General features: G+C 33.0%; 1 protein-coding gene across 1 annotated transcript; it reads right to left on the minus strand.

The window, feature by feature from the left end:
• Positions 1–919: 919 nt before the first annotated feature.
• On the minus strand, positions 920–11,635 carry LOC129802284 (putative helicase MOV-10). Its single transcript, XM_055848002.1, has 11 exons — positions 11,341–11,635; positions 11,117–11,253; positions 10,692–11,041; positions 10,444–10,613; positions 10,254–10,375; positions 8,745–8,827; positions 8,444–8,566; positions 7,910–8,359; positions 7,426–7,845; positions 3,882–4,084; positions 920–3,823 (listed from the first exon to the last, which is right to left on the minus strand). Exons 1-11 carry the CDS (start codon positions 11,378–11,380, stop codon positions 2,457–2,459), a joined length of 3,465 nt encoding a protein of 1,154 aa, XP_055703977.1. The 5' UTR covers positions 11,381–11,635; the 3' UTR covers positions 920–2,456.
• Between the last annotated feature and the right edge of the window lie 886 nt (positions 11,636–12,521).

Consider the following 12,521-nt stretch of genomic DNA (forward strand, 5'->3'; position numbering starts at 1 on the left):
TAAAGTTTGAAATATTTTAGTGACATTTTCTAGAAAAAAAAAACAAGAACATACTGCGCTAACCGCGCTATTACACTAGCATTTTTCAAATAGATTAATTATAATGAATTTCTCATTAAAATGTCTAAAACTAAATTTAAATCCTGTGCAGAAAGGACGTATTTTTGCGAGAAATTTACTAAGTTCCAATGGTGCCAGGAATTTTTGATAAATAATAACTTCTGAAAAATATATGATAATTAAAATGCCTTTTACATTCACTTACGCGGAAAGAACTCCAAAGCTATAAGGAAAATTTCTATTGTAATATTACATCACGCAACAATTTCTTGCACATAGTAGTTGTAGGGGAACTTGGCAAATTACTCCCAATTGTAGGGTCACACTTTCAACAACTTTACCACAAATCCACTGTAATCATTCTACTTTAATAGCCACAAATAATAAGAGTTAACTATATTTTAAGAACGATAATTTGATTTAAAAAAATATTTATTAGGCAACAAGAAAGGGAAATTAATAAGAAATTTTAACATCATTTTCATTAGAATTAAATTTCCAAGTTAATGAGCAACAACGTCTATTATTTTAACATATATTTAAACATGTTTTGGAGACTAAGTATATAACTAAATTTGAAAAAAAAAAATCAATTAAAATCAAATCTTTTTGTTCTGTTTTGTAAAGTTATATAAAATAAAATTACCCATCATCCTCACCACTTATGTGAAAAAAAAACAATCAGTAAGTGCTGGCCAGAAAATAACGACAGAAAATGTAATGATAATGATACTGCGAGACATCGCGAAATCCATCTATACATCTACAGTAATTACTGTTACAAAGGACGATATTATAAAAAATACACACATTGAGAGAAAATAAATAAATTCCTGAGCAATAAAATATTTAACATGACTTTAATTTAATCCAACACCAACTTTATTAAACTTTCCAAGATACATTAACATGTTGAATAATAAAAATATGTAATATGTGTAAATATAGAACTTTTATCATTTTAATTCAAATTAACCATCACACATTTAATTTTTTTCATAGATGAATAACAAATTCATTTTAACTTGTTTTTTGCTTATTTTTAATGATAGACGCCTAAACTTAAAGCGTGGAATCATTTGAATTTTCCCAATACTTGATATGATTTTGATAGTTTCAATTATTGTTTACTTTTTGTTTATCAGTTGTCATTTTTAGTGCATTTCATTAGTTTTATTTTGATACCACTCTCGTTTAAAAATATTGACTTTTGGTTGAGATATCTCAAGAAGATGGAGAGAATCCGACAACAGATAGTTGACATTTACCTACAAAATCCAAATGCGACTTATGCGGAAATAGGAAAACTCACCACAAAGTCGCGCTCAACAGTCCGAAAGGTAGTATTGCGATTCAAGGATACAAAGACGATTGCCCGAAAGCAAGCTGGTGGTTGGAAGCCCCTGGAATTCAAGACCGCGACATGAGGAAAAGGGTGCTGGGGTACTTTAAGAGGAACCCTTCTCTACCCTCCGAGATGTGGCCAAAAAGACGGGTATTTCACATTACCTATACTATAGTTCATAAAATTAAGAAGAAGAATAATTTAGTCATTTAGTGACTTATAAAGCCCAACCTGCACCTCATCGTACAGATAAGCAACGACAGTCCGCCAAAACAAGGTCCATAAAGCTGAATGATCACCTTCTTAAAGGTTTTGAAAGATGTGTTTTAATGGACAACGAAACTATCGTGAAAGTCGACTTCCACCAATTGCCTGGACAACAATACTACGGCAAAGACTCGCACAGGTGTACGTGTACACATCAAGTATCGATATAAGAACTACACCAAGTTCCCGAAAAAAGTACTTGGTATGGATGGCAATTTGCTCGTGTGGTCTTTGAAGTCAAGAATTTTTCATGACTGGGATCATGAACAAAGAGATTTACATCGAAGAATGTCTCGAAACGTCTTCTGCCGCTCTATCGAAGCCATGATGTTCCACCATTGTTTTGGCCAGATCTAGCATTAAGCCACTACGCTAAGGTTTAGCCCAGTTCCCGAATGTCTCAAAATCTTAAATTGCGAGTAATTTTATTGCTTTTTGAAAGCCTAATAGGTCATTTGTCCTTAATAATCCAATCCTAAGTTAATTTTTTCCAAAAATTCGCAATTGATAAAAAAATAGAGTTAAGCCATATAGCTAAACCTCATTTGATGATTGTCAAAAACCTGATGAGGGGAATTAAGAAGAAGGTTCGCGAGTTTACTAACCAGCCATCGGAATAAAGCAAAGAAATGGTTTAAAAGAATCACAATAAAATGACCTTTCCAAATCTGCCTTAGGTTATTTTTATCTACTGTGACTAAAATTTGAGAGTCATTCTTCCATGGGGAAATTCACTCGATTTCACGCTTTACTTTTGAATTTGTAAGTACAAAAAGATCATGAACTACATTATTACACAAGTAGATTCCTTTTTGAGCTTACGGTGGATTGTTGGGTTACTTTGAGAACGATATGCTGCATTTGAGACATATCTCGAACTTATATTAGATCCGTAACTAGGATTGAATCCATCAGGTCTAATGAACCTGAGTGTAGTAGGAAAATCGGAATTCCTATTTGCAACACTTTCCATGGAATTCCCAGAAAATAGCGGGGTAGTCCTCTCAGTGGAACTTGCCATAGGCACTTCTTTAGAATTCCTCTCAGAGAGAGGCAGCACATTGTGCATATCATTTTTAAGATTGCCAGAACCATTACTCTGACGGGTAACAGAGGGCCTAAAAGTAGTAGCAGAGTCATTTCCATGTGAACTGCTTCCCATGGGACTTCTAGACAATGATGAAGGCCTCTCAATAGAAGGTACTCCTCTCAATTCTCCAACAGAATTCATATTGGTCAAATTGATAGAGTGAGGCACCAAATTGTGCCTAACATTTATAAAGTTGTCAGATTCACTACTCTGACGGGTAGTATCTTTAGGTACATCTGGCAAAAATGGTAAATCTTTCATTTGTTTCGATGGTTGCATTACCTTATCAGGAGTCTTTGCTTTCTTAGCACGCCGGGCTTTGCCGACTTGACCCTTAACTTTAACAGCTTCATTCTCCTCCTCAATCTGCTTCATAAGTTTATTGTTTTTGCAAAAACCAATAAATTCGTTCCACATAGGATCCATTTGAAGGGTATCAACGTTTCCTATAACTATGAGAAGAGCTTGTGCTCGTGTGAGAGCAACATTGAGACGTTTGGGATTATTCAAAAAGCCCACACCACGTGTCAATGATCGAACAGTCGAGAGAATTATAACAGGTTTCTCTTGACCCTGGAATTTCTCCACAGAACCCACATCAATATCCACCCAATTCTTCCTTTTACATTCAATCATTATCTTTTGGCATTGTTTTTTATATGGAGTAATTACTCCAATATCCTTTTGCTCAATCTCTCTGCCAAATGCTTTCCTTTCTCTCATGATCTTTCTTATGTAGAAAATAACACGTTTGACTTCACGCTTATTGTACCAACTGGAAGAATTATCATCTTGCTCCGATTCACCAAAAACATGCTCAAACAAAATAGGTATTGATTGGTTGGGTAGATATTTCCAGTTACAAGCCCAATGTGTCACATCCGGACTTCCTTTAGCCAAAAGTTCGCCAGAATAGAATTTTTTATTTGGGAATTCTAGAATTTTAGGATGTGACCGAAAATTCCGAATCAGTTTGGTTATTGCACGAGGATTGTACTTCCTCGTATTTGGATCCCTAGCGTAAATCCCGGTGTCAATAAGACGCTCAAGTAGGGATACACCTTAAATAAAATTATCTTATTTAATCCTTTAATTAAATAAAAAGACGTGATTACCCACCCAAATGTGGCATAGCTGTATCGGATATCACAATTGGTCCAAGCTGCTTTGGATCACCTGCTAGGATTATCTGACCATGAATGTTATTTTTAGATGATATAACACCAGCAATAGGAACTAATGTTGATGGTTCTGTGCTGCTGCCAGACTCATCAATGAATACATACGAAAAGTACGCACAGCTTATCTTAGCCTGAGCAAATCTGCAATTCAATATTTTTGTCCTCAGTCCTAACAAAAATTTCTGCTAAGGTGGTTATCTTGCATTTTGATTTGTATGAGACGAAATGATAAATGTGATTTATCTAAATGTTTTCAGAACATTCAATTTTTGTTCCAATATTTGCCTGTGAGAGTAATTTTTGCAATATGCCTGTAGGAGAGAGAGGTAGGATAGTTTCACGTATCACTTTCTAAACTATAACATTTTTAGATAATAAATTAATACTCCCTCCATATCAAAAAAAAGTCGCACTTTTAAAACAGTCTTATGGTAAATGTTTTGTATACTTATAGAAGATATCTCTTGTATGAACTATTGTTAAAGTTCAGTGCTAATATTGCGGTCCGTCACTATAGTAAGTGGAGGAACACGTCTTAAAAATTTCTCATTTTCCGTATATTATTTTCAATCTGATTTAGATGTTTAACTCTTTCGTCTCTTTTGGGACTGTAGTACCCAAAGAAGCATATGCATTTTCTATGAAAAACAATGTTTTTTAATTATTCAGAACTGATAAAAATCCGATTCTTGTGGATGATTACAAACTATAAGGATGTCCAAATGTAAGATATGTTTTGTAGGACCTCAATTAATTCTTGAGCTTAGATATTTTTGATTAAAAATTGTGAAATTGGCTTGCAGCATTTTTTAATCAAAAATATCTAAGTTCAGGAATTAATTGAGGTCCTACAAAAAATATCTTACATTTGGACATCCTTATAGTTTGTAATCATTCAAAAGAATTGAATTTTTCTCAGTTCTGAATAATTAAAAAAAAAAACACTGTTTTTCACTGAATATTCATATGCTGCTTTGGGTACTCAGAGTCCCAAAAAAGACGAAAGAGTTAAGGATGAAAGATAGCAACTTGTATTATTCGAAGGATCCACCCTACACCCTGGAAAGTGGCCTTCAAAGTTGAAGCCACTTTCTCACATTCACATACATATTCGTATGGAAATTTTTCAGCACTCGTGACCGTTACACGATATATGTCACAATTGACACAGGACTCTGTGCCTCATAAAGAGGGATAAATATTCTATATTTCCATCTACAGTAGACTCTCTCTCAATCGGGAATATGGGGCGAATTGTCATCCGGTTTATCTATAGATTTGGGCGTCAAAGCCTTTGTAAATTCCACAAAAAACGCTCAATTATAAAGAATCACGACAAAATAGGAAGAACTACAGCGAATTTGAGCGAATTAGCTTCATAATTAAGCGTGAAAATTGTCAACAAAATTTGACGCCCGATTGAAAAAGAGCCGATTGAGTGAGAGTCTACTGTAAAAAGCTTTTTGTAACTCGAAGTGTAAGCTGAGTTTGGAAGCAATTTATGACATGGCTTCAAACACCTCCATATAAAAAAAAAATCCTTTTGCCAGGGGGTAGGATCCACCTATGTGTAAACTCTAGGATCATTAATCATAACGTAAACTCTAGGATCAGACGCCGGTGGGCGCAAATTATAGATTTCTGACTTTATGATTGTATATTTATATTTTAGGGCTGCTTCAAGAGCCTATGTTCAAAAGCTGTTGTTTTTAATAAATTGAAATTTAAATTGAATACAATACGTATTGATGAACAAAATTACATTCCCGACTCAAAGGAAAGCTGAGAAATTAAAGCAAACGATAAATTGAATTAATAACTATCATTTTTCACCCACTCCTATAGTTCTTTTCTATAAACAAATGCTTTTGGTATACATACAAAACGACTTAAAAGATCTCTTTTATTTTTAAATATGTTTTAGGTATTGTTTAAATAAACATTTTGTTCATATACGCCAATGACGTAATATCACTCCTACCGGTTTTTCAATGTTAAACTTTTTTAAGCAAAAAAATGGCATAACAGAATTAACCCTCTAACGTCTGTTTCTTTAATATGGCAAAAAGTAGTGAGATATTTTTTTCTAGACTAAATATGATTCAATGAACTCAAAAATACCATCCGTTTTTCATTATCTCTTTTAGTTTAGGCGCAAAATGTGAAAATATTAAAAAAAAAATTTGAAACTCTTTCCGCTCCTAAAATTCACATTTTAATTTTATTTCAATTTTCTTAATTAAAATTTACAAAGTTAAACGACATTATCTTTGAATAAAAAATAAATTTATTTTAGTCAGATTACATTAAACCGGTATTTTTCTTGAAATTGGAAATGAAATTTTTTGAACAAAAATTTTTTCCCACTTTTTCTCTGACCTGCTACACAAAACTGTGGATAGCACCTAAACGAAGAATCGAAATAAGTTTAAACCTTCAGAAGATGTCAGTAAGACTATAACCGGGGACACTATAGAAATTTTAAATCAATAAAACCATTATTGTCGCAGAAAATGCAATTTTTGTGATGCTACTCTGAAGTGACTCCGAAACGTTAGAGGGTTAACTATTGATTTTTCCCATTTCTCCTTTTACATTCTCTAAAAGTTTAGAACAAATTCTAGACTGTAATATTAACTGCAGTTAAATTTTCAATATTGGACTGCATTTCATGGATATTTAAAAAATGTTGTCACAAATATAAGCTCGTAATATTAGGCAAAGGTGCATAAGTGTATTTACATAATCCCATCATGCATAGTTCTGATATGCATATTCCCAGAACCCCCTGTAAATTATATTCATTTTACCATTTTTATATAAAACGACCTCAAAATTTAATTTGAAATTTAGAAGTGATACTACCCCATCCTTCCCTATATTGCACAAGTAATACCGCAAATGTCTCACTTGGCTCAAGCAAGGTGCGAATTGAGTGCTAATTTCTCGAAACAATAAACAGTTCGAGAAATGCTTAAACTTTTGAATGCAATCACTGAGGAAAAAAGAACGTTAACACTTTTTACGTGTAAAAATATATCAACATTTTTTAATGTTAATTTTACACCTTTTTAAGGGTAAAATTAACATGAAAAAGGGTAATTTTAACCCATAATACACCTGAAAAGGGTAATATTTACACCGATTTTGGATCAATACTGCAAGGTAAAATTAATATTTCCGGAATGTTATTTTAGCTTTTTCGCATTTCTCTCAGTGATGTTGAACGCCGAAAATTCATTTTGCATTAAATTGGAATAGTTTTTATCAATTTATCTCATGGTAAAAGCATCGTGCTCATAAATTCTTATTTTTATTTTTAATTTTTTCATCGAGATTTCACCTCAAATTATTTATAAGAAGCTGAGATTGTAAAGAATCTCAACTATAATTTGTGCTTATTTATTCAAGGAATAGTGACAAAGAACAAAAACTTTTTTTAGTAGGCTCTACAGAATTTAAGGAGTTAAAAATTTTCTTACCTTCCAGCGACAGAAAGTGTTGTGAGGACAACATTGTATTGAGTTAATTCGTCCAAATGTGGATAATAGTGGCTGCCGAATCTTAAATTTGAGATTTTCACCAACTCATGATCAATAGAGTCAAATTCTGCCTCTTTAGATCCTGCAAACATCCGAAATATCGAGGTCTCAGGCAGATGCTTTAGAAGTCGATGAGTAATAACATTGCAAGCATAATTAGAACTTGCTGATACGAGGATATTAGTGTAAGGGTTTTGTCGCAAGATTTGACAAATTGCCTCGACAATTGTGGTAGTTTTTCCTGTGCCTGGAGGTCCCATCAAGATGTAAGGTGCTGGAAAGGATGCTTTGCCAACTATATTGATAATAGCACTTTGTTGCTCAGGATTCGTCTTCACACTCTCATTGATCCATTCAAACCTAAAATATTATAAACCATGTGATTATTTACATTACTTTCCTGACCTGAAACCACATAACTTACTCATATTGCTCAAAATGATGGTTCGGCAGAATGGCAGGGAAGAAGAAGGATGAAATTTTATGTAATGCTACGTACTGAAGTGCCTCCCTCTCCAATTGAATCGTCAAACGATTTGTAAGAAAACGAACATTGTACAATGCTTTCAAGTTCAAATGCTCCTCAATATCTAGCACAACATCATTTTTCCTGACTTGATATACCCGTCCGATGACTTTTTTCTTGGGCTGGTCAGAGGGGGCAATTGTTATTTTGGTCCATTCCACAATTGCAGGAGTTAACTCAGACAAATTTGGAATAGAAAGGATATAGAAACCCTGGCTAAATTTTAGCTTTTGGTGCGTTTTAGTGATTTTTGCATACTGTTCTTCTGCTGCACAATCCTCCATCTCGATAAGAGTCTTCCAGAATGATACATAAGTCTTTTGTCTTATGCCATCTTTCAATAAATCACTTTGTGAATAAATAAAATTGTAAAAGCATTTTTAGCATGATATTAAAATCTTATTTATAATCTCAAGAACATCATATATATACCTAATTACACTTAGCAAAGATTTTTCTACTTGCGTCAAATTATTTTCAGCGAATTTCTTCTTACTCAACGACTTCATCTCTTTGGACGGATAGTATGAGGGCAATTGCTCAAAAACCATTCTCCTGCAAGAATAATTATTAGTGGATATATTGTCTTTTATCTGACTGAAAAGACTGAAGGTTTTTTTAACTCCATTGGTTAACAATAACTTCTCATAAACCTTCATTTTACGAAATTATATAACTTAAGCCAAATAATTAAACCTAAAATCTAAAAAGGCAAAAGCCTCAAAAGACTTACTTAATGTGCTTAGGAATGTTCGACTTATTCCTTTCCTTTATTGCATCATCATCAATGTCATTGGAGCACAGTAATTTATTCAGCTTAAAGGAGAAAAAAGAAACGAGAACATTTTCTAAATAAAATCTTCTAGATCAATTTAGAGATAGCAAAGATTCATAAAAAGAAAGAAAACACAGATTTCCTATAAATCTGGTTTAAATCTGAAGTTCAGGGATCTTTGATACATAATGTAAAAATTTTCTGACAATTTGAATTCACTCCGGCACACCTTTTAGATCACGAAAATTTCATAAAGTCGAAATTCGCACATCTTACTTTCTCAAACCTATTGCATATGTTTATCTCAGTCTTTCGCACTCTTCTTCTTTTAAACATCATAACAAATTAAAATTTAGCTCAATCGAATTTGAAGTGCGAAAGAATGAGATATGGCATATACAAAACGTTTGAGAAAAAAGGGATATCAATTTTGATTTCATGAAATTTTTCTGATCTAACTAAAAGGTGTTCCGGATCGATTATAATCTTTCTAACCAATTGCCTATTTTATATCTCACGGCGATAGAATGGTTCAGAACGGAACCGTCAATACATAATATATTATATTCGTTTGGTAAAGCTTATTGGAAGAGTATTTCGTGAAGCTTTCACAAAAAGTGGCATGTGAATCATTTATACATCACCTCAGAATTCACATCGCTCCTTTTAAAATTATACAAGGAGCCAACTCACTTTCTGGCGATTTTGAGATTTTAATGCACTCAGAAAAATACTTTAATAAATATAATAAAAATATAATAAAAAGACTTTAATAAATACCGTAATTATATTAGAAATAGCGGTTAAGTTAAAGTGCATTTCCATAATTTTCTACTAAGTCGTCTCTCGGCTTAAGTCGTAAGTGTGTCTAGGGCATAACTCAAGCAAGTTGGACCCCTTGTCATTCTAATTTCAGAAAAATTTACGCCTAAATTAGAGTGACAAGGAGCTAAATCATAAAAAAAACATATTTTTAAAGGAAAAAATATATATGATTCGATGTTTATATAAATGCTCATACAAATAATAAAGACATAAATTGTTTTTGTTTAGTCGTACAATTGATATAATTATTTACAGAAAGTTGAATCTTTCATGCTGGCTCCTGAAAACTAGCCTAAAATGAGTTGGTCCTTTGTAATTTCCAAGGAGCGACATGATAGTTCTTGCGAAAATTTCATAAACCGCTTACTAAAGATGATGTCAGAGCCGTGAATTTCTCACGTGAATAACTCGTTAAAAAATTCTCCGATATGAGATTCCCTTTTGTAAGTATTTCAAAAAACTTATTATTATTAATCATATCAATTACTATCATAAGAATTTTATAAGATCCCTTGAGTATTTCATATGACATTTTGTGTGAAAACTTTACCGTGTATACTCAGAAAAAGCGTTCTAAGACCTCTGAATTTCTCACGTGAATAACTCATGAATTTCGGAATTCACTCCTGGTCCATGCCTTACCTTAAAATGATACTGTGTCACAAGTGATATCGTCCTGTTAAGGGTGAATAATACCAGAATCGAATAAGGATGATTCTCAGTTGAAAATATATCACAGTGTATATCAAATTTCACAGAATTTCCTATGATAAGAGAATGAGTAATCATTATAATCAGTTATTTAAAAAAAAAAAAACAATAAAATGCACACCTTGTGGGTAAATTTTCACTTCGTGAAAATCATTATCCTCAGAAAGAACCAAAAAGATTCGAGTAATGGTAATCTCTTCGTCTTCGTCATCTTCATGAGACTTAATCTCGAATACGAATTTTCCCTCTTCTTGCTGAAAAACTGCCTTCAGGTTTATCATTTGTGGCCACCTTTAACAAAGAAAATTAGATATGTATTTATGAGATAAGATAATCAAATAAATTATATAAATTATGCTATTTTCTTACGAGTTATGTGTTTTCCTAACAAGGAATTCCTTTCCGTGCCTCTTCATATGACATTCAAACATCCTTTGATCGTCAAAAGTTTCCATGCAGACTATGCAACTTTTATCAGAGAATACAAAAGTCTGATTTTGCTTTAGCTCGGTGGTCAGAACATATTTTACAGTAAAATCAAATTCTTCGCAATTTTCTCCTTCGCTCACTTCTGGTGACTCATCCAGAAAATTATTACGTGGATACTTTTCTGCCAGTTTTCCAATAGCAGCAGTGTTGACATTGAAAAATTTGGACTTGTGAGCCTGTTCTTTTTCCATGTAGTAGCAAAAACCATGTTGTAACATTGCCCCAGACATCTATAAAATTAACAATTATTCATTAAAAAGAAATATAGTAGAAAATACATAGATTCGTGGAATCCGCATACGAACATCTTTGTGCGTAAAATGCGCAATCTTCTTAATACGTATATAATCATTGGTCATCTTATATAAAACTTTTTTTTGGAGCCGTCCTTCCTTTACACTCCCATTGATGTATAGCTTAGCCAAGATTGCCTCAACTATTTCTGCAAATCAAAAAGGAATATATAGGTCAACTAGAAAATTATTGGAAAAATTTTATTTCAAATCTCAATTTATAAAATTGCTCTTACCTAATTTTGTATCAAGCTTGCTTGTTTTTTGTTCAGTCATTTTAATACTTTTGGTTTAATCCAATGTTAGGAAAGCAAGAGGTAAATCAAATTTTTTCACGATCGACCACACTGATTAAAGTGAAATGAGACACTAAAAACGACACTACCCTGCACTGAAAATTTAACAATCGACTTTCTGATGAAACACAATTAGATATTCTGCAAGTACGTGCTTATCACTTAGAAAAATTGCACAGGGCAAATCTAAAAAAATATTGGGGAATCCCCGGAATTCCCTAACCACAATTCCGTTGCTGGGAGAAAAAGTTTCGTTAAGTTTTACAGAATCTTTCATATAAAGCTGTGACATCTATATACTCAGCACCGAAATACGCTGATACGTTGATATTGCGTTTGATATACGGTTGAACTGAACGAGTAAGTCCGTTATAGCAAGATTTTGAAATATTATTTTCCCGGATTTTTTCATTGCATAAGAAATTAATTTTTGCAAAATGAATTACAAAGCAAGATGGATGGATATCTTTAACTCTTTCGTCTCTTTTGGGACTCTACTGAGTACCCAAAAAAGTAGCATATGAATATTTTGTGAAGAACAATGAATTTTAATTATTCAGAATTGATAAAAATCCGATTCTTGTGGATGATTACAAACTATAAGGAAGTCCAAATGTAAGATATTTTTTGTAGAACCTCAATTAATTCCCGAGTTTAGATATTTTTGATTACAAAATGGTGAAATTGGCTTGCAGCATATCGTCGGTTGCCTCAGCAACTGTGCTAACTGCATTTGCTTTGTGTCAGCATTCGTTGTAAGCAACGCTTCGCTGCGCGGCGTTTGCAATGAATGCAGACACAAAGCAGATGCAGTTAGCAGAGTTGCTGAGGCAACCGACGATATGCTGCGGTCCGGAAATATTTAATCATGAATATAACAGAATCAAGGGAGAGATATTAGGATGAAAATGTGTACACCACTTCCAGACACTTCCACTATTTGTATGGAAGACCCATTCGCACTTCCAATATTTCGGAAGACTCCTGAAAAAGCTGCAATACTTCCAGCACTCCCATGCACTTCTCATACTTACGAATCAATAATTTATTTAATAATTATGAAAAAATCTAATTAGGAAAACGATATTTTAATATTATCTGTGTTTTATAACCAACAGAAT

Source organism: Phlebotomus papatasi, chromosome 1 (genome assembly GCF_024763615.1).
Source record: "Phlebotomus papatasi isolate M1 chromosome 1, Ppap_2.1, whole genome shotgun sequence".
NCBI lineage: Eukaryota > Metazoa > Arthropoda > Insecta > Diptera > Psychodidae > Phlebotomus > Phlebotomus papatasi.

Coding starts and splice junctions, on each gene's coding strand:
- LOC129802284 (XM_055848002.1), bottom strand. CDS start 11,380: ATGACTGAACAAAAAACAAGCAAGCTTGATACAAAATTAG. Junction 8,567..8,744: donor AACATTCCTAAGCACATTAA/GTAAGTCTTTTG, acceptor TTATTCTTGCAG/GAGAATGGTTTTTGAGCAAT. Junction 7,846..7,909: donor CATCATTTTGAGCAATATGA/GTAAGTTATGTG, acceptor ATAATATTTTAG/GTTTGAATGGATCAATGAGA.